The 26,325-nt window shown below is 43.6% G+C and overlaps 1 protein-coding gene across 1 annotated transcript; it reads left to right on the plus strand.

Annotated features, from left to right (window-relative positions):
• On the plus strand, positions 1-24,241 carry LOC142932850 (inactive pancreatic lipase-related protein 1-like). Its single transcript, XM_076076939.1, has 12 exons — positions 1-49; positions 643-794; positions 1,555-1,674; positions 4,731-4,865; positions 12,445-12,553; positions 13,610-13,729; positions 14,091-14,207; positions 15,703-15,821; positions 17,684-17,810; positions 19,476-19,590; positions 22,324-22,491; positions 24,172-24,241. The coding sequence occupies exons 1-12, from the start codon at positions 1-3 to the stop codon at positions 24,239-24,241; spliced, it is 1,401 nt and encodes a 466-aa protein (XP_075933054.1).
• Positions 24,242-26,325: the final 2,084 nt, after the last annotated feature.

Here is a 26,325-nt window from a genome sequence, read left to right on the forward strand (position 1 = left end):
ATGTCACAAATGTGGATTCTGCTCTGCTTCCTCACTGGCACTTCATATGGTGAGTTGACTTTAATTTCTGGATTCACTTTTACTGAAATGGCAACCAAGTGAGCAACAGAGTTAAGGTGGTATGTTTTTGTTTCTTAGTAGGATTTACATCTTCTAGAGGTTTCCTCTCTCTTTCTCGTTAAACTTTCCTTTGTCTGACAGAATCACAGACTGTATATCCGCTTGTTCCAGCTCTTCTTGAAGCTATATGATGTTTACACTGAGTGAAATATTCAGACCTGAGTCCATGTCCTTTATGGGTGCAGTCTTTATTATCATGAGTTTTGCACATTCAGCCTGGCATATTTGGTATATTTCTCCTAGAAAGCTAAACAAAATGAATGGCTGATATTAATGTTCTGGCTGAGCTCACACTCTCAGAGATCAGCCATCTGCAGCCTGCAGTTCAACTTCACATTTCATTTCTCACCAAAAGGTCTCTGTGTAGCACATTTCCAGCCTAGATAGTCTGAAAACTTGATGTTTTGAAAGGACGATTTTTTAGTTATCTGAGATATCAAAACTGCATGAGCGCCATGGTGAAATAAACTCCACGTAGAACAATGAGGGCTTCTCTTAGTGGTGTGCTGTCCATGTCCGCAGCGGCCCAGGTCTGCTTTAATGAGCTGGGCTGCTTTGATGACCTGCCTCCCTGGGGAGGCACTCCTCAGAGACCAGCCTCCGTCCTGCCCTGGCATCCCGAGGAGATCGGCACCCGCTTCCTCCTCTTCACCCAGAGGAACCGCTACTACCAGGCAAGAAAAGGCTTTCTTTTCAAGTCTATCCTCAAACAATACTCATATAGTTAGTGTTTGCTTAAATGTCTCCTACTGGCCAAGTGTGGTTCAATATGCGGCTTCAAATCAAGTGTGTTTCAGTCACAGTCTTTTTAGTAACTCTATATAAGCTATGTAAGCTATATACAGTACGTACTTGAAATGTTCAAAGCAAGGCTGTGGATCTTGTCCCCCTTTGCCACTTCAGACATAAGGACCAATTACAGCAAGCGTTAATGCTTAGTTAAAGAAGGGGTGTAAGAAAATATCGAGTGCGTGATACTGTATCCATTCTCAAAAACACTCAATCAATTTGTGATTAAAAGTTTATCTGCAAAGATGAACTCAGTCAACACTTTGTGCCCTCTCACGGTAGTGCAATGATGTTGGATGTTAGAGGGGCTGTGATAAATCCAAAAGCAGATCCCACTGGTCTGATTGCATTAAAAAGTATGTTTTCTTTAATCAGATTTTATGTATATGGTGGTGTGTTCTTTATACTATTAAACTCACTGCTCAAAAATTTGATTTAAAAAAAATGGCCTTGCTTATCACAATATATTGAACCTTAATCCCTGTGTCATAATGTGTATCATATGGCCAGATCCTTGCCAATACACAGTCATAGTTTTCATGTACATATGGGCATGCAAGTATTGGGACAGAATTATTAAAAAATGTAAACCTATCTGTTAAGCTTTCAGTGTATTTATCTTTGCTTTTCTGTTGAAACTGTCAGGAGATCAAGGCTGACACATCTATGGAGGTAACAAACTACAGTGGGGGGAGAAAGACTCGATTCATCATTCCTGGTTATTTGAAGACAGGAGACGAGGACTGGCCACAGGAGATGTGTAAGGTAAAAACACCAGATGTGAAGTGCACACGATGAAAAAATGAGCTGCTGAAACTTTGTACTCTTAATCTGGCCTTCGGGGCCGTGTTTACACAAGGAGGCCCACGCCCCAAAATGAGGATGGGGTGTCTGTCGAGCCCCGTCTCTCTAACTATTTTAGTTTAGTTTACGGTAATCTCATATAGCACACATTTGTTTAAGAATAGGCACGAAAATCCCGATACACACTATTCTATTGATCTTCTTCTTCTTTCCTTACTTTAATAATGAATATTCTAACAGAGATAAAACATTCAGACACCAAATGTTTTATTTACATGTGAAAGAGTTTGAAGGACATGATTCAAACATCCTTTCAGTGAACGTCTGCACAGTGTCACATGACAGAAAACTGTTGAACTTGATGTTGAATAGTTTCATTATTGAACTCTAAATATTGAGTTAGTCTCTCTGATTGAAGAGTTTTAAACTGTGATTAGTTCAGCTGATGTTCCAGCAGTGCTAACCCTAGAGACAAACCTTCTATTTCTCTTGTGAAGTCTGAAGAAGATCTTTGCTAAAGCAACATGTTGCCTGTAAACTCCAGCTTGTTCTCGGCTGCTTTTATTGTGAAACTCTTGACACTGAAACAGGAAATGGCTGATTCTTCTCTTCTCATTCAACTGTTGCTCAGAGGATCTTTGTGTCTTTCACTGGTCAGTCTGGTTGGACCATTCTACAGCGTTTTGTTCTCCGTCTACTAAACTAAATAACAGCTAATAGTAAAAAAGACTTTCTACAGATAAAAGCATCATTCAGACGTAGACAGTCCTCTCACACATCTGACTGGACACAGTCAAACTCTGTGGTGGCAGATTACTAACTAAGTGTATACAAATAAAGGCCTGCCGCTCTATTTTAGCTCTGGTCATCAAAATAGTAATAACAAACTATTTTGCATTTTTCCTAATGAACTATGAAGGCAAATCACTGTCAAAATCCGAGAGCGCAAATGAGATCCACGAGCATGCGTGTAGAGGTCCCGTGCGTGCAAATTAAACAGCCGTGCGCGTATTTTACTTTGACGAGCGCTTTTACATTACTCTGCGCAGAATTACTCTGCTCGCGCGAGCAAAATTGCGAGGAGAAAACCATGCTTTGAGCGACTACTATCACTGCTCTTCTGCTCGCAAAACTTTTACTTGCTCGCTCGCGAGTTTTTCAACTGCTTGCGAGTAAATTTTCTTTTTGACGCTAAGTGGGCGGACCCAGTCACCATTGTATAACTAAATTGAATTGGTTACAATCCTTGTCTTTAGAGTGGCCGGACATCACTCTGAAACAGAGCTAGGTCTGTGTTGAAGGTGGTGGTTATCAATCCGCCACTATTCACTCCACTACAGAAGTAAATGTTCTACATTTGTCTTTTTTAAACTGTTCAGACAGTAGATCGGCTGATGAAATACAAAGTATGTTATTAGTGTTTTGAAATACAATAATTAAAAATATGTTTTTTGGAGCCAAGGTTAGGAACCACTGTTTGTATATTAACTGTTTGCCAAACTTAAAACACTGACAAGTAATTAGTGGATGAAAAATGATTCATTAGTTTCAAAAAGAAAATCTATTCGCGAGTGAGCAAACTCGCAGACAAACTCGAAGAGCAGTGATATTAGTCGCGCGCTAGGGGACGCCCCTCGCGCTCAAAGCATGTTTTTTTCTTAAAAGCGCTCGTTAAGGCGCTCGACAGCACACGGCTGTTTAATTTGCACGCGCGGTACCTCTACACACGTGCGCACCTGGATCTTATTTGCGCTGAACTAGCCACAAACTGGTTGCCACTCAGTGAAGGTCTGTGGTCCTGGGGCAGCCATCTTCTGTGCGGAGCAGGAAAACAATGAACTGATCCAGAGAAACGTATTCAATTCTGTCTATTTAGAAGGATAATCATGAAAAGGATTTTCCTTGCCGTTGCCTTCAGTATATGAGCACAATGTTAGTTAATTTCTTAAACCCTTAGTGGGTCAGTTCACCCAAGTTACAAACAAAACAACACGAAAACATACAGGCAGACAAATTTAATCACTTCCCTGTTGTATTGATCCATGAAAATATGTTTGATTTTATTTGTTCAGATTTCCGTCTCTGACATTTCTGCTTCCACACCACTACAATGAATGGGGGAGCAATTTTGTTTGTGGGTCTCACAACATTGATAAAAGATTTTTTTCAACAACAACACGTCTTTCGTGGATGAGTGTCTCTGTTGCTGTGGATAATCCACATAGCGTGGTGACAACAGTTCTCCTGGAACTCCTCTCTGCCTCAGAAATGGTCCATTTGCAAACACAGTGAGGTCTGTAGTCTAACCAGGACATGTTATGAACACCACAACACAATGGTGTTCACTTGCATTGTATTGGGTTGACAACAGAAAAATAAGAAACCGTTAAGTCAAAACTCAAAACTATCTGCATAGCCTTACCTCTATTACCCCTCTATGGACTAGAGTCTGAATGATTCTCAAAGTAATTGTGAATAAAATAGAGGTCCTTATTATCAGCCAAAGATTATCAAAAGACCCTGCAGCAGTGTGTTGGACCTTTACCCTCTAAGGGCATTGAAAGTCATTTGAATGTTCTGTGAAATTAATCTAAGCATTGGTGACTTCACAGCTAAAATTGGAAATGGTTGTGTAGCTTAAAGTTGAACAGCTAGCCTAACCAGTGTTAACTGGATGAAGAAAGACCATGTCTGTCTTTGCCCTATTGGAATAGACATTTTACAAATACTCTCAACACTCGCTTGTATTCCTTTGCTTTTAGTAACTGACGCTTTTGCTTTTTTTGTTGATGTTATTTATCGTTAATTCTATTTTGTTCTATTTTGTTACTGTTCTGCCTGTTTGATATTTAATGCTAAATGCTTTTACTGTGAAGCACTTTGTATCTTTTATTTTGAAAAGTGCTATATGACCAAAACTTTTACTCATTTACTTACTAGGTGTAAGAAATAAAATATGCTTTTGGAAATTGGGTGAAGTGACCCATTAACCTTAAATCTTGTGTTGACTGTTTTAGGTTATGCTGAAGTGGGATAATGTGAACTGCATTGTTGCGGAGTGGAAGAAAGGTGTGAAGACTCAGTATGCCCAGGCTGCCAATAACGCCAGGGTGGTGGCTGCCCAGGTGGCATCCATGATCACATTCCTCATGGTAAATACAGCACCTCATTAACCGTCACTGGCATAATGTCTGTATTCCTATACATCAGCATCCCTTCTCAAGGGGAGGGACATTTTGGGAAATACCCTTTGTTGCAGTCTGATTCCTTGTACAGAGATACGGCAGGTAGGTTTTTAAACTGTTGATAATGTTGGGCTAATGGTTTCCCGCTGCTTCCAGTCTTTGTCCTAAGCAAGGCTTACTGTATCTCTTTCGTGGACACAGTAAGATAAAACAGATACCTATATTCCATCTGACTCCAAGTAAAGGCCTGTACACACCGGGTACGTAATGAATAAACAACATGAAAATGTAAAATACTTGCCAAATATTATATTTCTAGGACTTTTAATGTGAAAGGTAAGAACGGAAGGAGTGGCTGCCTTTGCCAAGTTTGACAGGAGTCATTAAGTCTGGTTGTCTTGGTTTATTTGCGAGAGAAGTCTTGAGACAAGCCCAGCAAGACAGTTTTGCTGAGGAGTTCAACCTCTTGTGTGCCTGTAAGCCAGTATCTGCCACCAGTAGGCTGCTCTCCCTAGCCCCAGAGTATGATGAGGCTGTGGATCTCATCCGAGTTGGAGGAAGGCTCCGCCGCAGCAAACAGCTAGAGCCAGATGCCATCCCTCCAGTCGTACTGGACCCTCGGCATAAAGTGACCCAGCTCATCATTCAGGACTTAGACAAGGGCCTCCATCATTCAGAATCAGAGTGCCTCTTTGCAGAGCTGCGCCGCAAATACTGGATTCTGCATTGCCGTGAAGCTGTGAAACGCCATCAGCACTCCTGCCCGGACAGCCAGAGGTGGACAGCCGTTCAAGTTGTGCCCAGGATGGCAGACCTCTCCCAATCCAGACTGAGGCTGCTGAAGCCCCCATTTTACTCCACAGGCACAGACTGTTTGGGCCCTTCACAGTGAAGGTCGGCCGTCACCAAAGAGATGGGGCATACTGTTTAAGTGCCTGACAACACGGGCTGTGCATCTAGATGTTTTGTCTAGCCTGGACACTGACTCCTTTTTGATGGCTCTACGCCACTTTATTGCACGAAGAGGCAAACCAGCGGAGCTTCGCTCTGACCAGGGCACTAATTTCAAAGGAGGACAGAGAGAACTCGAGGAGGCATTTAAAACTATCCAGCCTACACTCCAGGCTCCTCTGGCTAAACACCGGATCAAGTTTAAATTCAATCCCCCAGGTGCACCACACTTCGGAGGTGTCTGGGAGAAAGAAGAGAGATCAGTTGTGCTGTACGCCACCATTCAGACCCAAGCTGTCCCAGAAGAGGTCCTAAGGACAGTACTGATTGAAGTAGAAGGGATTTTAAACTCCAAACCACTGGATTATGTGTCAACAGATGTGGCGGATGTTGACCCAGTCACCCCCAATTTGCTACTCATGGGGCGGCTGGACCCCTCACTACCACAGGCTGTGTATGCAGAATACGAGTTTCTCAGTCGCCGACGTTGCAGATACACTCAGGTGTTAGCTGACCAGTTTTGGACACATTTCATCCGACACTACCTTCTGACTCTTCAGACCCGGTCTAAGCGGCATAAGGACCCTGCACAGCTGCAACTGGGAACCATAGTCATGGTGGTGGATTCCCAGTTGCCAAGAGCTCAGTGGCCACTAGGTCATGTTACTGAAGTCATCCCAGGAACAGACGGAAGAGTCTGGACGGCAGTTGTCCAGATCAAAGGCAAGACCTATACCAGACCAGTCGCTCGCCTTGTCACCCTGCCTACCATCCCAGACACTGATCCGGTCAGTCCTTCTAAGAGTTGCAAATTGGTTGGGACAAATTAGGGGGCGGCTGTGACGAAGGACGACCTCCATAGATGAGTTTCGGAGAAGCAGCCGAGCAGGAACCGCACTACGCCCCTTGCTGAAGAGGACGTCAGCTGCCAGCGGACTAATATCACCGGCATTGAGTTGGAGAAAAGGCTTTGACGAGAGTGGCGGCAAAAAATGACGGCCGTGTCTGTAAATAGATTAAAGCAGTGGCGGCTGGTGAAACATTTTCTAGGTAGGGCCATCCAATCAATTTTGGCAAACATCCCAGTATGATTTAATGCAAAACAAATTAAGGTATCAAACACGCATTACTACTTTGCAGTTAAATATTTAACATTTATTCCAACATGAAAAAAAAGCAGTAAATAACACTTTGATAAACACGTCAGGACATCATATTTTTGTCCCCCTCAGAGAATTCTGTATAATATATATATATAAATATAAAATATAATATAATATAATATCCATCCATTTTCCTCCGCTTCGGTCGGGTCGCGGTGGCAGCAGGCCAAGCAGGCTGACCCAGACTCTCTCCCCGGCAACATTTTCCAGCTCATTCTGGGGGATCCCGAGGCGTTCCCAGGCCAGCTGGGAGATATAATCCCTCCAGCGTGTTCTGGGTCTTCCCTGGAGTCTCTTCCCAGTTGGACGTGCCTGGAAAACCTCCAGTGGGAGGCGTCCAGGAGGCATCCTAATTAGATATCCGAACGACCTCAACTGACTCTCGATGCGAAGGAGTAGCGGCTCGACTCCAAGTTCCCTCCTGATGACCGAGCTCCTTACCCTATCTCTAAGGCTGAGCCCGGCCACCCTACGGAGGAAACTCATTTCGGCCGCTTGTAGCCGCGACCTTGTCCTTTCGGTCACGACCCAGAGTTCGTGACCATAGGTGAGGGTAGGAACGTAGACCGACCAGTAAATTGAGAGCTTTGCCTTCCGGCTCAGCTCCCTCTTCACCAAGATGGTCCGGTGCAGCGCCTGCTTTACTGCTGCAGCCGCACCGATCCGCCTGTCGATCTCCCACTCCATCTTACCCTCACTTATCACCCCTGAGATACTTGAACTCCTTCGCTTGCGGTAGGCACTCCGTCCCCACCTGGAGGGAGCAATCCACCGGTTTCCGGCAGAGCACCATGGCCTCTGATTTGGAGGTGCTAACTCTAATCCCCGCCGCTTCACACTCGGCTGCAAACCGCCCCAGTGAATGCTGGAGGTCACGATCCGAGGAAGCTAACAGGACCACATCATCTGCAAACAGCAGAGAGGCGATCCCGAGACCCCCGAACTTGACGTTCTCCGCCCCCAGGCTGCGCCTAGATATCCTGTCCATGAAAGTCACGAACAGGATCGGTGACAAAGGGCAGCCCTGGCGGAGGCCAACACTGTCTGACTTATTGCCGAGAATGTGGACACAGCTCCTACTGCAGTCGTACAGAGACCGGATCGCCCATTGTAATGGGTCCGGCACCCCATACTCCCGCAGCACCCCCCACAAGCACCCCCGAGGGACCTGGCCGAAAGCCTTCTCCAAGTCCACAAAGCACATGTAGACTGGTTGGGCAAACTCCCAGAACCCCTCCAGTAGTCTTGCGAGGGTAAAGAGCTGGTCCACTGTTCCACGGCCGGGACGGAATCCACACTGCTCCTCTTGAATCTGAGGTTCAACAAACGGTCGGACCCTCCTTTCCAGCACCCTGGCATAAGCCTTCTCCAGGAGGCTGAGTAGTGTGATACCCCGGTAATTCGAGCACACTCTCCAGTCCCCCTTTTTTTCAGCCAAGACAGCCCAACCGTGTCCAGCGCCTTCAGCATCTCAGGGCGGATCTCATCCACCCCCGGCGCCTTGCCACCAAAGAGCTTTTTAACTACCTTAGCGGCCTCTGCCGGGGATATGGGTGAGCCCCCCCTAGGTCTTCAGGCGCTGCCTCCTCTGCAGAGGACATGTTGGTCGGGTTTAGGAGTTCCTCAAAGTGCTCTTTCCGACGATGTCCCCCGTCCGGGTCAGCAGTTCCCCCCCCCCCCCCCCCCCGCTGAGAACAGCCTGGGGTAAGCCCTGCTTTCCCTTCCTGAGCCGTCCGATGGTATGCCAGAACCTCCTTGAGCATGGAGGCGACCCTCTCGTTCTCCGGGGAGAACTCCAACACAGTGGTGCTCAGCCGGGGGCTCGTAAGTATCCCCACTCCTGCCGGCGCCTCTCACCCTGGGCAACTCTGGAAAAGGACAAAGTCCAACCCCTCTCCAGGAGCTTGGTTCCAGAGCCAGTGCTGTGTGTGGAGGTGATTCCAACTATATCTAGCTGGTATCGCTCCACCTCCTGCACCAACTCTGGCTCTTTCCCCGCTAGCAAGGTGACGTTCCACGTCCCTACAGCTAGTCTATGCTGCCGGCGATCAGCTCGCCCAGGCCTCCGGCCTGACCCGCCGCCCGGTCTGCATTGCACCCGACCCCGATGCTTGTCCCTGCGGGTGGTGGGTCCACAGGGTGGCTGCTCCATGTTGTTTCTTCGGGCTGAGCCCGACCGGGCCCCATGGGCGAAGGCCCGGCCATCAGACGCTCGCCGACGAGCTCCCCTCCTGGGTCTGGCTCCGGGAGGGTGCCCCGGTTTCCCTGGTCCGGGCGAGGTGGCTGAAGACCGTGGGCTGCTTATCATTAGGGTCATTTTGAACCGCTCTTAGTCTCTTAGGCCCTGTCCACATTACTCCGTTTTTACTCCGTATTTGCTATGTTTACACTGAGCGGCCACACTACGCCGGAGTTTTGGAGCACCCTAAACGGAGGAATCTGAAAACTCCGCTGAGGTTGGAGGTATTTGAGAACTCCGGGGTTGCGTTTGCGTGTGGACGGTCGTATACGGATGTGCTTAGAAAAAATTACGCCCACACCCGTGTTCGCTACTGGATTGGTTCTTGGCAACCATGACGTCTCCGTCCCTGATTCGTCACACTCACTATCACGTGACCCGTACCCGGAAGAAAACAAACTGGGCTACCAGCGATTCATTTCAACATGGATAGCTAATTGCAAGCGTTGCTGCTAGCACAACAGCTACATGATGTTGTTGCTAGCACAACAGCTAGCAGCAGCTAGCAGCTGTTGTGCAGTAAAAGTCTGCATTTCTGTGGAGGTAGCAGCTGTTATTGGAGTGATTAGCGAGCGGCGTGACCGTCATCAGCCCTATGGAGCAGCTCGTTGTTTTTAGATTCTAATGAGAAGACACGCTGCACTAACGTTTTACTTCTTCCGTTTGGTAGCCTTGAGAGACCTTAGTCTGTAAGTATGTATTCATGAAGCATGAAAAGATGTACGTAGATATATTCTATTCGCGTGTTTAGTATAACATTTGTGTTGTATTAAATGCTAATCGCGGTTAGCATTTCTCCATTGGCAGTAATGTTAAAATTAGCTTAGAAGCTAGCTAGGCGGACATGTTACATGCTGGCTATATCATGGATTGTTGTTTTGTATTCATGTAATATGTATAGGGACAGTTTGTAAAGCCATATTTCATATTGTGTTTCCACAGTTTTACAAATAAGAAAGATTCACACTGAAGTCTTGAAACTCTTCTATGGATTCCATGGTCTTTATTTCACGGATCTACTGTTAGCGATCTGCTAAGCTTTCCTGCACGAAGCAAGAGCAGAATAGAGTGAGAGACGTGTGTTGACTACATTGATGGACCCATATTCTAGTAAACGTTTACGTGTAAGTGTTGATTTTAAAGTAAATTTGATGTGAGAGAGAGAGAGATAGACCCGCACCGCTGTAATGCTAATCGCGGTTAGCATTTCTCCATTGGCGGTAATGTTAAAATTAGCTTAGAAGCTAGCTAGGCGGACATGATGTTCAGAGCTACTAGTGAGAACAGACATCAACAACACGGAGGAAACTAATGAGAGACCACATTGATGGACCCATAATCTAGTAAACGTTTACGTGTAAGTGTTGATGTTAAAGTAAATTTGATGTGAGAGAGAGAGAGCGAGAGACCCGCAGCTCTGTAACTACGTCTGAAAAATAAAACTTCTAAAACTTTCCACGAACTGTCTGTTTGAGTTTATAGAGGGAGATTTTAGAGGAAGATCTTAAGTATCAAATACAACCTTTCATTATTAAAGACTACTTTATTACTCTGTCGTATTATTATTTTTTAACTAAGCAAGCAATCCACTTCCTGTTTACACCGTCACGCGCATGCCCAGTGTACGTTAATGGTCACGTGCTGTCCGCCTTCGAAGGCTGCCGTATGGACGCAGATCAACTCGAGAATGATGCTGAAACTCCCGTGTGGACGGAGATCGTTTCTATTTGACAAATCTGCATCCAAGGAGAAACGGAGTAATGTGGACAGGGCCTTAGTGAGACCTGTTTGCCTTGGGAGACCCTACCAGGGGCTACTGCTACAACATAGCTCCCAGGATCACTGAGCCACTCAAACTCCTCCACCACGTTAAGGTGGCGATTCGCGGAGAAGATAATATAATATAACATGTTTATTTATTGAGATGCCCCTATGGACCTTGTTATAGGGAGGTAACGATCAGGAGAAGTAAACATGAAGTGTAATTAGGAATAATGGTGTTAAATTAAACTATGATGAGTTTTCACTGTTAATTTACCATCTCAATAAAATGTTGATGCCTCCATGACCAAGTTAAGCAGATGAGACTGAGGACAACTATGTAGAAGAAAAGATGTTCACTTTATCTAATATGTAGCTTGACAGAGTTCTCCATGTGTGTCCTGGTGTTCTCATGTTTCCTTACTTCCTCAGACAGGTGTTTCATGTCCCTCACTCCCTAACTGTCCATGCTGGATCTGTCCCCGTTGTTTTAAAAAGCTAAATACGTTATTAGCATGACGTCATCCAGCTAGCCAAACCTGTCTGGTGTACAGCTAGTAGAGAAGCTTCGCATGTACTGCTTCCCTTTCCCGCTAGTCTGCTGTCTGATTGTGAGGTCAGGCTGATCTGGGATCAGCTCTTTAACTGCAGAATCTCCGCCAAAGTTCTCTTCTCAAACGGGTCTTGGAGGAGTAGTGCTCGCGCTCGCCTGTAGAGACTTCTCCTGACGAGAACACGCAGCTCGGGGCCCCGAGCTGAATCTATTTGAGGGCGCTGATTGGCTAAAATGTATGTCACTCATTTATGTCTTTAATCAGCAATTGGCTAAACTGCTTCATAGACCCGCCTCCTGTGGGCCATTTCTCGATGGCCCCAGCGCTGCTGAGACATGCAGACAGGCAGAATGGACGTGCAGGGAAAGCATATATTTTTCTGCTCCACATATCTGGAACAAAGTCCCAGAAAGCTGCAGGTCTGCTGAGACCCTCAGCTCCTTTAAATCAAGATTGAAGACTTTTCTGTTTGCTGCTGCCTTTAATTGAACCAGGTTCAATTAATATATTAATCAATTTCCTGCATTTCTGCATTTTACTACTGTATTTTATTTCTTACACTGTTTTTTTAATGTTTTAATGACTGTTTTTATTGTTTCAATGAATGTTCTTAATTGTTTTTAAATCTCCTTTTCTTTTGCCTTTTGTTTTGATGCTTTTAATGGTTTTATGTGAAGCACTTTGAATTACCTTGTTGAAATGTGCTATACAAATAAACTTGCCTTGCCTTGCCTTGCCTTTATTTGTGTATATATGGAACACAAGCGGAGAGAGAGGATGGATATCACATACCCCGGCAGAAGGACATACTCTATGTTGTATGTATGTTGTAGTAAACACAGTATCTTTGACTTTAACATGCATGTTGCATGACGCAGGGTAACTACAAGCAAACGGCGGATAAGTTCCATATTATCGGACACGGCCCTGGAGCTCACGCTGCAGGAGACGTTGGTAGCCGGATCACTGGACTCGCACGCATCACAGGTAACCCGGCCTCCATCGTGGTCTGATGTCACTCACTGTGTAGAAACAAGAAACCACTATTGTGCATTGTCTTGGACTCTGGTTTATATGAGAATGATCTTGAAAACAGGAGTTTTTGTGACAGTAGAATCTGGTTGTTTTTTTCATTCTATAATTTTGTTTTTGAATTTTAAAATCACAATATTTGTCACAATTGTCATAACATTTTGTGAAACAGTATTTGAACTAATCATTTGTCCACTGAAGAAATAAATTCCCCAGTGCTGCTATATTGAGATGATCACTCTTGCCTACATGTACGAAGATGCATTGCATGTAAGCGGCGAGTTTGCCATGTTACACAAGCTCTCTTTTAGTCCGATAAATAAACTCTCAAAATGTCAACAAAGGACATATTGTTACACTTAAACCAGAAAATACAACCGTAAAACTTCTGAATTCAAGTTTCTCTTTTACACCAAACTAAGACTTAGAATAAGCTTAACTGTATGGTTAACTCATCTTCATTCAAACTGGACAGAAACCAAATGAAACTCAACAAAACCATAAATCCGTTAATCTTTCCAATATTCCAACAATCAGCAGCTCTGGTTTGGTCATAATAAATCGTTAATTCACAGAGTAAGATGTAAAAATATGATGACATTCATTACAGCAGACTGATTCTCTTTCTGTTGGCATCGGCAACATGTTTAAAAAACTGTTAATAATGTTGTATTACTAGCCAACAATGTACTCACTTCACATATTTATAATACCCCAGGGACTCAGAAAGAATGTGCTGAAAGCAAAATGTAGTCTGCAGCTTATCACATTAGCCTCTGGTTAGAAGACAGTTTGGACTTGGCTCATTTTGAATTGTTATTTCTGAAGGGGCAAAGGGCATTCCTATTTGACACCACTTTTTCATTTTGGCAATCTACAGCATCTTGATTTTGGGCTGAGGATGTTCTTCTCTGTTGCAGTCCATCATGTGATTTAGATTGCTGAGGCAGATACACGTATGTTTCTTCCTTCCTTTAATCCCTCTGTGATTTATTACCTTTCTTTTCTCAGGACTAGACCCAGCTGAACCTTACTTCCAGGACACTAATGACTCTCTACACCTAGACACCAGCGACGCCGCCTTTGTGGATGTCATTCACACCGATGGACTTCCTTTCAACTCCAAACTTGGTACATATACCACTGATTATCATAATAAATAGGATCAAACTTGACAGAATTCGCTCAATGTCTTCACTTCTTCTACTACTTTTTGAAACACTTAGTAAATTAGTAATATGTATTGTTGTAGTTTTACAATGTGACAATGCTTACAGAAAAAATGCAAAAAAACGATATTAAGTGCTCTTCAAAACAAATATCCATGTATTGTATATTTCACCATCTGTTTGCTGATTTCAAAAGTTGTATAATTGTTGAGTTGAGTTGAAAATAAGGGAACTGAGGCTTTATCATCTTGATAAAATGTTGGTCTTATCTGAAAAATCGTATGTCTTTGTCTAAAAAGTGATTTCTGTTTGCATCCTCTCAGGTCTGGGGATGTCACAATCTATGGGCCACATTGACTTCTACCCCAACGGAGGAGAACTGATGCCCGGCTGCTCCGCCAACAGAGGCAAACCCACTGACCTGGATGCCATCTGGGAGGGTGAGATGGAACGACACATTGACACATTTCAATAGACGAAATGGAAATACAATGATCACTTTTTCTGCGATCCAAACAAGGAATGCAGTCCTTCACACTTCCTTCACACAACGTCATGTTGGCTATTTAGCTTTCCTTCCATTGTTGTTTAGTTGTGCTGTTGATTCCCCAGAATATCTTAAGTAAAAAGACGTTATTATCTGAAGTTTAGTGAACATAACTTAGTTTTGCATTTTCCCAAGGCATGGAATTTTTCGACTAATATTTTAAGGCAGCGGACACACAGCATCACAAAATGATCATACAGTTGAATCAACACTTCGCTAAAACTGTTTCAGAAACGGAACACAACCTTCATGAAGGAAGGATGTATTGCAGGTTATGTGACCTTTGATATACTATTTTGATATGTTCTACATATGACACTTCCAGTGTTCTCAAGTCTACAGGGTTCATCACAGGCACACTTCCTATACATAACAAAATGACTCATGCATCCTATCTTCTCAGCCATGCAACCTACAATGCAGAGCCACCTGTGGAATGTTGGAGTTGTCCCAATGGAAAAATCATAAAGAAACCTCAGGCAGAGTAATTCCTGCTGGATCTATTTTGGCAAATATTTTCTAATATGGATGACGACAGCCTTCCTTTGACATGTACCGCTGAGTAGCAAGCTCAAGTAGCAGCATTGGTGCCATGCCTGGGTCTGGGTCTGAAGGGGGGTGTTGTTGGCACAGCTGAATCTGCTACTTTTGATCCTATAGATAAAAGAGGGAGAGTGAGAGCCAGGGCTGCATAGCTGGAGGTCTTGGATAGTCTGGTGTTTGCCCTGCACTGGAGGAGAAAACAACAGTCTGTCTCTTCCTGACACTGTCTCTTTGTCACACATTCTTACTCTGACTCTAGATTCCAACGTGACCTTATCCCTATTCTCTTCAGCAGAAGCGGCCGGCATCCATGTTGACTTTTGCGTATAATCTTGACATGAAAGGTTTACGCGTGGCTAACATTGTAAAACAAGGTAAAAAGTTGTGAAACTGTCACGGTTAGGTTCAGACAACAAAATGACTTGGTTAGGGTTAGAAACATAGTGGTGTGGGTTAAAATAAGTATTTCTCTTATGTAAGTTAATCTAAGGACGTAACATAGACTCAGTAACGTCAGTGGCAATAACTCAACTTTTGCTTCCACATGGGACATGAACGGCGGTATCCTAGGTGAAAGTCCTGTGTTTGTTTGAATCATCCACCTCTGATTGCCTTCAAAATTATAGCAGGAAATTCCATTATATTTGAAAGTCTTTCTCTCAGTTGACAGATTCAAACACCCAAATCATTCTCATCAGATCATACCAAGCTATCTGAAATCTAAGATTTAAATCTACATTCACATCTCTTCACATATTCCTCATTACATTACCCTCTTTTAATGCCACATCCATCTTACTACTTCTCTTCTTCCCTGTCATCTCCTGTTCCAATCTTTTTACCAGGTACCAAGAAGTTTGATGCCTGCAACCATGCCCGGGCCTACGAGTACTACAGCGAGAGCATGGTTAAAAGCAAAGGCTTTGTAGGATTCCCCTGCTCTGACAAGGACAGTTTTGCTGCAGTAAGTCTTTGGTACAGCTAGTGTTAAAATAGTGCTTGTCAAACTGGTTATTCTTTTTGCAAGCTGTACTTAATGAGACATTAGTAAATTACACATTCTACAGACTTAAATATTGTCTGTGGTTGGTGCATGTTCAAACATTTTTAAGTAATTATTTAAGTTGTGGCCACGGTAGGATCAGGTAGAGTTCTATCAATGCTACGATACATAGCTTCAAAGTTTCCTTTCCTGCCTCCTATAGTCTAAAAAACCTTAATAACCCTTGATAAGAAACACAGAATCATGCTTAATACTACTGCCATATAGCATTAATCTATGTTGAATGTAAAAACACTCCTTTGCAATCCAAATTTTACTTCTATTTAGTACAGAAGTACTTAACTAACTATATTTAACAAAATTATGCAAATTCGGTCAGATAAATATGGTAGTGTAAGAAGTACAATATATACTTCTAAAACGTTGTGTAGAGTTAAACAAATTCTTAAGTAAAGCACTTTTTAGTACACAGTTAGTATTTCTAACTTGTACAGTATTTGAGTTCATGTAGCCTACGTACAGCAACACATGACATGTTTCTTCAAAGGTGAGAAACTGGGTTAGAAGCCTTAGTGGCTGGTCAGAGCAGAAAGTGGCACGGGGAAACTCATTGGTGTCCTTGTGAAATCAGTGGTGCTGCGTGGTTAGGTACTGGCTACATACCGGTACTTCCAGAGCTACTGTGGCTAGCAAGCTACATGCTACGTAGCTGGTAACATGCCAGCACTAGCCAGTCACAACAGCAAGCATAACTAGCTTGCTTGCTAACTATCTTAGTCAGTTAGTTTGTTTAAGAGATGTATTTTGTACCACCAGATCCTGTCTCATTACTGACGTTGAACCATGCCACATCATAACAGAACAGAACAGGGTGACATCAAATGGGATCGTTCAACACAGCTAATATGAAAGCTGTCAGTTTGGTCTTTGGTTTGTCAAAGTTCGCTAAAGTTTAGAAACTGTAAAATATCTCAACTAATTGCAGCGATTCCACTGTAATGATTGATAACAGACATTTAGTTAGTTCATTTTTGAATGAACTAACTAAACTCCTGAAATGAATTAGGGTCAATGGAATCAAACTGTTAGTGTAGAACAGACATTCATTACAGTAACAGTACATGAAAAGTTGTATGAACTTGGATTTGTAGATAAAAATAGTGTCTAGAGGAGCTTTAATGATCCCAGCAAAGCTTCTGGTGGTACGGGCACACAGACGAGGGATCTTGGAGGCATTTTATGGCCTCCATTCAGAAAGTGACTCAGAAGGAGAAGGGGGCCATATCTCCACCATCCCAGCATGTGTATGGGACTGCCACCTGTTGCTGTATGACACTGATATGGCTGTGAACCATTTCTTTGGTTTTAGAAGTTGATTCGGCAAGATTGGATTTTTTGTTGCAGCTGAAGGGGCGATGTAAATGGGCTTCCCTCATGTCTTCCATAGGGAGAGCTTGTATCTGCAGCTGTTGGTGTTAATGACAGTTTATTCCTGCTTTGGACACATGTCCTGATCAAAGGAGGCCGGGGGAGCGCCGAGCATGACCTCATATGACAGCACCTCCTTGTTGTTCACCTCGTAAACGCTCTCCGGTGTTATTTCTGCAGCCATAGCTGACAGTAACAAAAACAGCCTGTTCCCACACTGTCACAACCAGCTACATTCTCCACCTTCATATTTATAAGGTGGCAATCTGCAACATGGTAAAAGAAGTGTAGGGAAAAATGTTTTAGGGTTGTCACTTTTCCCTGACTGTTCATTGACTCACTCTATCACAGCGTGAGCTCATTCTTCACACCTCACCATGTCCTTGTCCCCACAGGGAAAGTGTTTCCCATGTGCAGACAAATGTCCTCTGATGGGCCATTTTGCTGACAGGTTCACTGTGATTGATGGCATTTCAAAGACGAAGTACTTCCTCAACACGGGCAGTTCAGAGCCCTTTGGCCGTAAGTACCCTGCCCTTCCTTGTAACCGTGACTTACACACAGTTTGTAAGAACTTGCTGAAAGATTTTACTGGGAAGAGCCACTGAAGCATTTTCATATAAATACTATCCAGAGAAAAAAAACGTCTCCAGTTTTGGTATTTTTCATTCTGCTCAGTGTAAGGATAAATGGCATCATTTTCCACTCCACTAGGCATAGAACAATGTGCCTTGTCATCTATGAAAACAAAACCGTCCTGAAAATGACGTCCTAAAAAGTTTACATCCCAGAGTAGTCCTTGCCAAGCTTTCAAGTTTTTAGGGTTTTCAGGAGGCGTTGTACATGTTTAGACCGCAAGGCAGACTATAATGCTGCGATATTGAATGAAAGTAAAGCAAGGCCATAATTATAATATACAATGGGGGGACACATGTCCCCTCAATATATAGAGGAAGAACATTTGTCCCCTCAAATAAACGTGAATGACATTAAATAGGGGAGGACTTTTATTTAGGACACCTATAGAACACCACTCGTACAATGATGACCTGGTAAAGTAGGAGGCAGTATGCAAGCTCACAATCAATGTTTGTAATCTGCCACAAAACTAAGAATCAGTTGGCCATAAGGCAGAATTTTTGTCTGTCAACTACGACAGAATATTAGGGCTGCGTTAGTAAACAAGAATAATGTGAAGTATGGAGGATTAAGTCTTAATATTAGCCCATAGGGTTCTAGACTGCTTTGAATGGGGGGGCAGTCAGAGACGTTGGTTGGTCACCAATGACTAGTGTTCATTTCAGTGTTCTTCAGCTAACGTGCATTGTCTGGTGCTTTTATCTAAAGCTATCTCCCAACGAATACCGGCAGGCTGTGTTATCAAGTGGCTTTCCACAAGGACATGGAGTAGCCCTCCAGGGGGGGAAATTTGGCCGTAAAAGCCCAAATTTGTTGACCTCTGGCAATATTCCATGATATACACTAATCTTAATTATTATACTGTGGCTCAGTAGTAGAGCGGGTTGTCCTTTAATCAGAGGATTGTCTAGCTAGTTCATGTGTGGTGTTTTGTTGATGTAACCACATTTTAGCCGGTTGAAAAGAGGGCCAAAATAAAAAAGTATTTTTTATTATCGTAAGATGACAGTTAAAGAATTACCATTGCTTCGCTTATTATTATTATTATGATATTGTGTTAAATGGAGTACATCATTTCTCAATAATCTACCCTTCATTACCTTGCTTTACACTGATATTACGAGACAGCAGAAAGTGTGAAGTATCGATGTTTTCATTTGTTATATATTTTTTGAAGTTAGGAAAGCAGGTCAAGTCAAGTCAACCTGATGTTTCCATACACATAGATGATCCAATTCACTTTCACACAGTGAAACAAACAGCTTATTAATTAAACTCTAGATACCCAGAGCCCAGTTATCGCTGTAGATTCCGATCGGTGCACCCATAGTTCATACCAATTAATTTGTCTGTTGAAAGATTATTTGTTCATATTTTACCAGCACTAAAGGTGTTCACTATCTGAAGGTAGCAGGTAGACTGCAGGTGTCTTTTCCCTGTGTTCTTTGATAATCCCCACTCATGGAAAATGATGCATGTATCAAGTTGTTCTGACACTATGGTGAAATAATGTAACTGTTAGTACGTCCTATTTCTCTCCATCTCTAGGTTACAGCTACAGAGTGATGGTAACCCTGGATGGTCCCAGCTGGCCTAACCCAGGCTTCATGTATGTGGCACTGGCTGGAAACACTGACTGCACCCAGGAGGTCAAGCTTCATGCGTAAGAACATTATAACACTGTTCTGTGGAACACACCAAGGGGGTTTAGTCCATGAAACATTTCTGCTTGTTGTCTGGATGTTGTGCTTCTCGTTGTTGACCAGGCCTGGGAGCTTGAACAACTGTACCGTCTCCTATTAGACCACGTGACTCCCTGCTCCCTAAATGATACTCACGGAACACAGCATTGTACAGCTCAGCCACAGGAGCACCTTCTACTGTATCCCTCCTTGGCAGGGCAGGAGCACAGTCAGTCAATATAACAATTTTTACTATTATTATTATTTTTTTACAATAGGTAACACACATTTATCTACCAGGATCCCTGGCAGTCTTCTGTAGATATGTACAGACATCCAGAGAGGGACATCTGATCATGTGGCTGCTGGTCATAAACTTCAAGAGTTCCTCTATGTGGATGAGGAATGGAGAGTAAGGTGGGAGGAAAAGTGAAAGTTCAATTTAAATTCAATACAATTCTTCAAAATTCAATACAATTTAATACAATTCCATAAAATTCAATTTATTTTTTAAAGCCCCAAATCACAAATTGATCTGAGGGCTTTATAATCTGTACACATACGACATCCTCTGTCCCAGGACCCTCACATCGGAACAGGAAGAACTCCCCCAAAAAACCTTTAACGGGGAGAAAAGAGGAGGAGACCTTAGAGAGCAACAGAGGAGGATCCCTCTATCAGGATGGACAGAAGTGTGATAGATGTCATGTGTACAGAATGAACAGCATAACAGAGTTACAACACATTCAATGCATATGACAGAAATTATTCATATAATGAATGAGTAGTAAGCAGAATAATGATGGTAAAATTACAACTACTAGTAGAAGTGGATATATATGTATAATGATAATGAAAGCAGTAATAGTATCGGTAATAGTAATAGAAATGCGACTACTACTACTAATAATTTAGGCAGGGCCATGGCAGGAGACAGGACCGGGGTCCAGATATAACCACGATCCATGGAAACCCGCGAGGCACAAAGACTCCGGGGAAGAAGAAAAGTTAGTAATGTGCATTAATGAGATATGAATTAATACAGAAGGAGAGAGAGAAGAGGAGAGAGGAGCTCAGTGTATCCTAGGAAGTCCCTCGGCAGTCTAGCCCTATAGCAGCATATCTATGGGCACCATCCTGGGATGACCTGTAAACCAGTCTGTGTCTGGAAGAGAAATACAGTATGCATGATATTATTATATGTCCTATCTAACTTATCTATAAGAGCTGAGGACTGAAAACCTATACATGGCACTGTCCATGTAATATATGGGAGGAAGCAGCTGGGCTCTGATGCAATGGTTTGCTCCTTGTGTTTACATAAAACAGAATAATGTTAAAGTAGTCAGAAGTAGGATGTTTTTGTTAAAATCAACTTTGAACATCCATCCATCCATTGTCTTCCGCTTATCCGGGGTCAAGTTGCGGTGGCAGCAGGCCAAGCAGGCCGACCCAGACCTCCCTCTCACCGGCAACATGTTCCAGCTCATTCTGGGGGATCCCGAGGCGTTCCCAGGCCAGCTGGGAGATGTAATCCCTCCAGCGTGTTCTGGGTCTTCCCCGGGGTCTCCTACCAGATGGACGTGCCCGGAAAACCTCCAGTGAGAGGCGCCCAGGAGGCATCTTAATTAGATGCCCTAACCACCTCAACTGACTACTTTCGACGCGAAGGAGTAGCGGCTCGACTCCAAGTTCCCTCCTGATGACCGAGCTCCTTACCCTATGTCTAAGGCTGAGCCCGGCCACCCTACGGAGGAAACTCATTTCAGCCGCTTGTAGCCGTGACCTTGTCCTTTCGGTCACGACCCAGAGTTCGTGACCATAGGTGAGGGTAGGAACGTAGACCGAGTGGTAAATTGAGAGCTTTGCCTTCCAGCTCAGCTCCCTCTTCCCCAAGACGGTCCGGTGCAGCGCCTGCTTTACTGCTGCAGCCGCACCGATCCGCCTGTTGCTCTCCCGCTCCATCTTACCCTCACTCGTGAACAAGACCCTAGGCACTCCTTCCCCACCTGGAGGGAGCAATCCACCAGTTTCCGGGAGAGCACCATGGCCTCAGATTTAGAGGTGCTAACTCTCCCCCGCCGCTTCACACTCGGCTGCAAACCGCCCCAGTAAATGCTGGAGGTCACGCTCCGAGGACACTAACAGGACCTTTCAGGACCCCTCCCAGAGCCAGAGCCAGTGCTGGGCGTGGAGGTGAGTCCAACTATATCTAGCTGGTACCGCTCCACCTCCTGCACCAGCTCCGGCTCTTTCCCCGCTAGCGAGGTGACATTCCACGTCCCTAGAGCTAGTCTATGCTGCCGGCGATCGGCTCGCCCAGGCCCCGGCCCGGCCCGCCTCCCGGTCTGCATTGCACCATTGACAACATAGCTCCCAGGATCACTGAGCCACTCAAACTCCTCCACCACATTAGGTGGTGATTCGCGGAGAAGCACTTTGAACATCCCAGGAATGGAAAACTCCACAACATGACTTTTGCCTTGTGGCTTTTTGTTCGCACAGATCACATTTCACAGTAAGAGAAACCAATAAAAAACACATCTAATATGACACAGAGATACGTTCTGGTGTGGTTGATCACACAGGAGAACATAGTTGTGCATATTGTTATTCCAATGAAAGTCTTTAAAGTATTTCATTGTATATAGTATTATATTACTGCAACATGTGGAATGAGTCTGTGTAATTTTGACTGTGATCTGTTGTGACAGGGGCATGATGACTTCTGGAAGGACCTACGAGATGCTTATGGACGCTGATGTGGACGTTGGGGATGTGAAAGAGGTGAAGTTTCGGTGGAACAACCACATCCTGAACCCCTTGAAACCCAAGTACGGGGCAGCCAAGGTAGAGCTGCACAGAGGAAAAGACAAGAAGATGTAAGTTAGATGTTTCTGTAGTGACTGGTAGGTGCCACCTCTCACTCTTTAATGTGAGATGGCAAAGAGTTCAAATCAAGCAAATCTACACGGTGATATAATGTCAATTATCAGCCATGTTCACTATGCTCTTTGGTGGAAAAGACAAATTGGTGTACTTCCGTACTTGTTCGGCTATCTCTGCTACTCTGATGAAGTTATTCCCAGGGTGCTCTGAGGTTTTCAAAAAAATGCTCTTAGCATGTGGCTTTCTTATTTTCAAAGCAGCTCAGTTGAGAATATAAAGTTTCATGATAAGGAACTGCTGTCAGTATAATACATCTAACATTATTCTGTTGAAATTATTATATCCGTTTAATTGTTTGGACATTCTTTAGATGTTTTCCATTGAACATACAGTGACAATTAGGTAAAGTCAGCATGATTATGCTAAATGATGCTGGTAATAATAAGTCAACAGTAAATAGTGTATATTGTAGGTTCGTACTGTAAACTGTCAGCTGTTGGTAGAACACCACAAGAATCCATCGCCCAACAACAATGCACTGCTTTTCCTTATTTACAGTATATGAGCATGAGTTAGTTTCATCTTTGAAAATGTTTCTGTGTTTATGTTATGTTATAATATTAACAGAGTTACCAACTAGTGTATGTAAATGAATCCAGCCAACGTTTACTGCTCCCCTAAAGAAGTCTCACACAACACAACTGCTGGTAAACATATCACTGAAGTGGATTAGAATAGATTACATTATTATTTGGGATGATAAAATGATTTTGACGGCTGTTAATTTCTCACTCTTAACTTTGCAGCTTGTCACTGTCATTTCTGTCTCTGCCCTTCTATTTACTTTGCCTGTATGTGTCATTGGATCGGATGAGAGTCTCAGATCATTAAGTCGATGTTGGCAATACAACTAGTGGTTTCATGAAGAGCCACAGGATGGGGGGGGGGGCCTTCTTCTTTTGACCCCGGTGTTTTGTCAATCTTTAGTTGTTTGGGATCCCTCAGTCAGCCCCCACCACTGTATCTGTAACAATAACAATGATAATAATTGCAAAATGAACCATTTTCCCTTTAAAATACCTTCTTATCTCATTAAAAGCCAATATGTAGAAAGTGTTAACCCTTCCCTTTCCCCCAAACTGCATACATCATTGTAATTACACCAAATAAGGACATATTTTAATATATTTTATATGTTACACAGAGTATGCATGAACAAATATGCTCTCAGTGGCCACTTTATTAGCAATTAAGTATGTTTCTGAGGGGTGGTTAAGAGAGCCACTAACAGAGCATTAGGGTCTGAACAGAGCCCGGCTGTGTCTCTGTTGTCAAACTGGAGCACATGTCATAGACAGACTGTAGCCACTAGAGGGCAGCAGGAGACTGCCATAGTGCTCTTTAAGGGGGTGGGGTACAGTACATCTCCTTGTGAGTTTTACTTTCATATCATTATGATGCATCCATCAATAGAATAGGAATTATTTATGCTAATATTTTTTTGGCTTATCGACCCAAACAGATTTCCAACAATCAGTGCAAATGTATTCCTCAATATTAATGTGAGTAAGTTAGAGGAGACTGCTGTTTAAACATCCTCGTATGCACTAGATTAAAATTGGTACTTAAACCAAAGTATTAACTCATATTGTCTTCTATATTTTCTTTCCCAGCGTCTTCTTCTGCGGAACAGAGAACGTGGTGGAGAATGGGATCCAGAATGTGCTTCCATGCCAAGCTTGAGCCACAATCACCATCTTACTCTTTCAATAAAGATTTTGCATTCTGACCTTTTCAGCTCTTTGATTTGAGCCTTTTTGCTGAGCAGGATATAATAGCTTATGAATGCCAGACAATGAAGGGAGAAAGGGCAGAGGACTGACGCAGATCAACTGAGAGTTCACTTGAAGAAACAAATAAAAGCAAAGAAAAGGAGGTGAAGAACGGTAATCTTTACATCTTTGTATTGACCTGAGCGATAAGAACTGTGAAAGAAGGTGCCAAAAATGGTATTATAAATACAACTGTATTTCTATTCAAACCAAAAGGTTTTGACTAATGTTAAAGAAGCCCAGTCCGTTGGCTGTAAGCTCCTGAGGTGTTGTTCCCTCTGGAGTAAACTGGTTGACGCGCTCGTTGTAGGCTATGCTAAACTATCTGTGAGGTGTGGTGCATTCGATACATCACAGAGACGTTTGTTTAAATATATATATCCCATTTATTCTCCTGGTTGTGGAACAACGTATAAAAAAACCATTATTTCCACCAACAGTAAATGCACCACACTAGCGTATCACGGTCAAAACCTTTTGCCCTTCCGGGGTCAAACACCTGACCCCGGAAGTCAATTTTTTCCTACTATTTGGAACAATTTACAGGAGGACAGCCAAAAGAACTGGTGCGCAGCTGCCAGCATATGGCTCCGGAGCGTGGCTATGCAGTGGCTAAGGGACTTCTACAGGAACACTTTGGAAATCAGTATAAAATTGCAGCTGCATACATGGAAAAGGCTTTGGCATGGCAAACAACAAAATCTGAGGATGGCAAAGCGCTTCAAGCCTATGCTTTGTTCTTGCGTGGCTGCTGCAACGTCATGGAGGAGCTCCAGTACATGCAGGAACTGGATATGCCTGTACACATGAGAGCCATTATATCAAAGTTACCATTCAAAATGAGGGAGCAATGGAGGACCATAGCTCATGGCATTATAGAGACAACTGACCACAGAGCTCACTTCATGGATCTGGTCACATTCATTGAGCGTCGTGTCAGAATTCTTTCTGACCCTCTGTTTGGTGACATACAGGACCCATCAACCGGTGCAAGGACTTATGACAGGTTTAAATCCCAGCCCAGCAACAGAGTGAGGGGAAATATTGTTGCCACTACAGTAACCTCTATGGACTGGCCTGAGGCAGCTAGGGAACCAACATCAGATACAGGGAAGGCCGAAAAGGCTGGATGCCTGTGCTGTGCCCATAATCACCCATTGGAGGAGTGCAAAACAGTTCAAAGGAAGGAAGCACAAGGAAAAAATTGACTTTCTGAAGGAACAGGGAGCTTGCTTTGCATGCTTGTGTGTTGGTCACATGAGCCGGGACTGCGAAAGGCGCTTGTCTTGCGAAGTTTGTGGTAAAAATCATCCCACCGTGCTTCATATCAAAAGGCAAATAACAGCTTTGGAACAGTTAAAGGAACCATCTACTGACCAGCCAACTTCACTGAAAACATGTGGACATACAGGGGCTGGTAAGGACCATTGTGTTCTATCGATTCTCCCTGTAAAGGTGAAATCTGCAAAAGGAAATCACATTATCAAAACGTATGCCTTCCTGGATCCTGGTAGTTCAGCTACATTCTGCTCAGAACATCTAATGCAGAAGCTGAATATTACAGGCAAAAGAACCAACTTCTTTCTACAGACAATGGGGCAGGAAGCGGTTGTTCCAGCGTACACCTTGAGTGGTTTGGGGATATCTGGTCTGGACAGTGATGATTTTTATACTTTACCAGATGTTCTAACCCAGAGGAACATGCCAGTCACTGCTGATAACATGGTGAGTCCTGAAGAACTCACTAACTGGCCGTATTTGTCAAAAATACACATCCCAAGCATAAAGGCAAGCGTGGACCTTTTGATTGGAACTGATGCTCCCAAGATATTGGAACCTTGGGAGGTCATCAACAGCTGTGGAAATGGCCCGTACGCTATCAGGACAGTGCTAGGATGGGTTGTTAGTGGTCCGCTGAATGGAAACAGTGGTGCTTTAGGGACAGAGACTTCCTCTGCTACGGTGAACAGGATAACTGTTTGCAAACTGGAACAA

Source organism: Anarhichas minor, unplaced genomic scaffold (assembly GCF_050575085.1).
Source record: "Anarhichas minor isolate MPS153535 unplaced genomic scaffold, ASM5057508v1 ptg000058l, whole genome shotgun sequence".
Taxonomy (NCBI): Eukaryota; Metazoa; Chordata; class Actinopteri; order Perciformes; family Anarhichadidae; genus Anarhichas; species Anarhichas minor.

Excerpts from the sequence above, each read along its gene's own strand:
- LOC142932850 (XM_076076939.1), top strand. The coding sequence starts at position 1 with ATGTCACAAATGTGGATTCTGCTCTGCTTCCTCACTGGCACTTCATAT. Across the intron at positions 795-1,554 it reads AGAGGAACCGCTACTACCAG|GAGATCAAGGCTGACACATC; the intron begins GCAAGAAAAGGC and ends TGAAACTGTCAG. Across the intron at positions 4,866-12,444 it reads CCATGATCACATTCCTCATG|GGTAACTACAAGCAAACGGC; the intron begins GTAAATACAGCA and ends TGCATGACGCAG.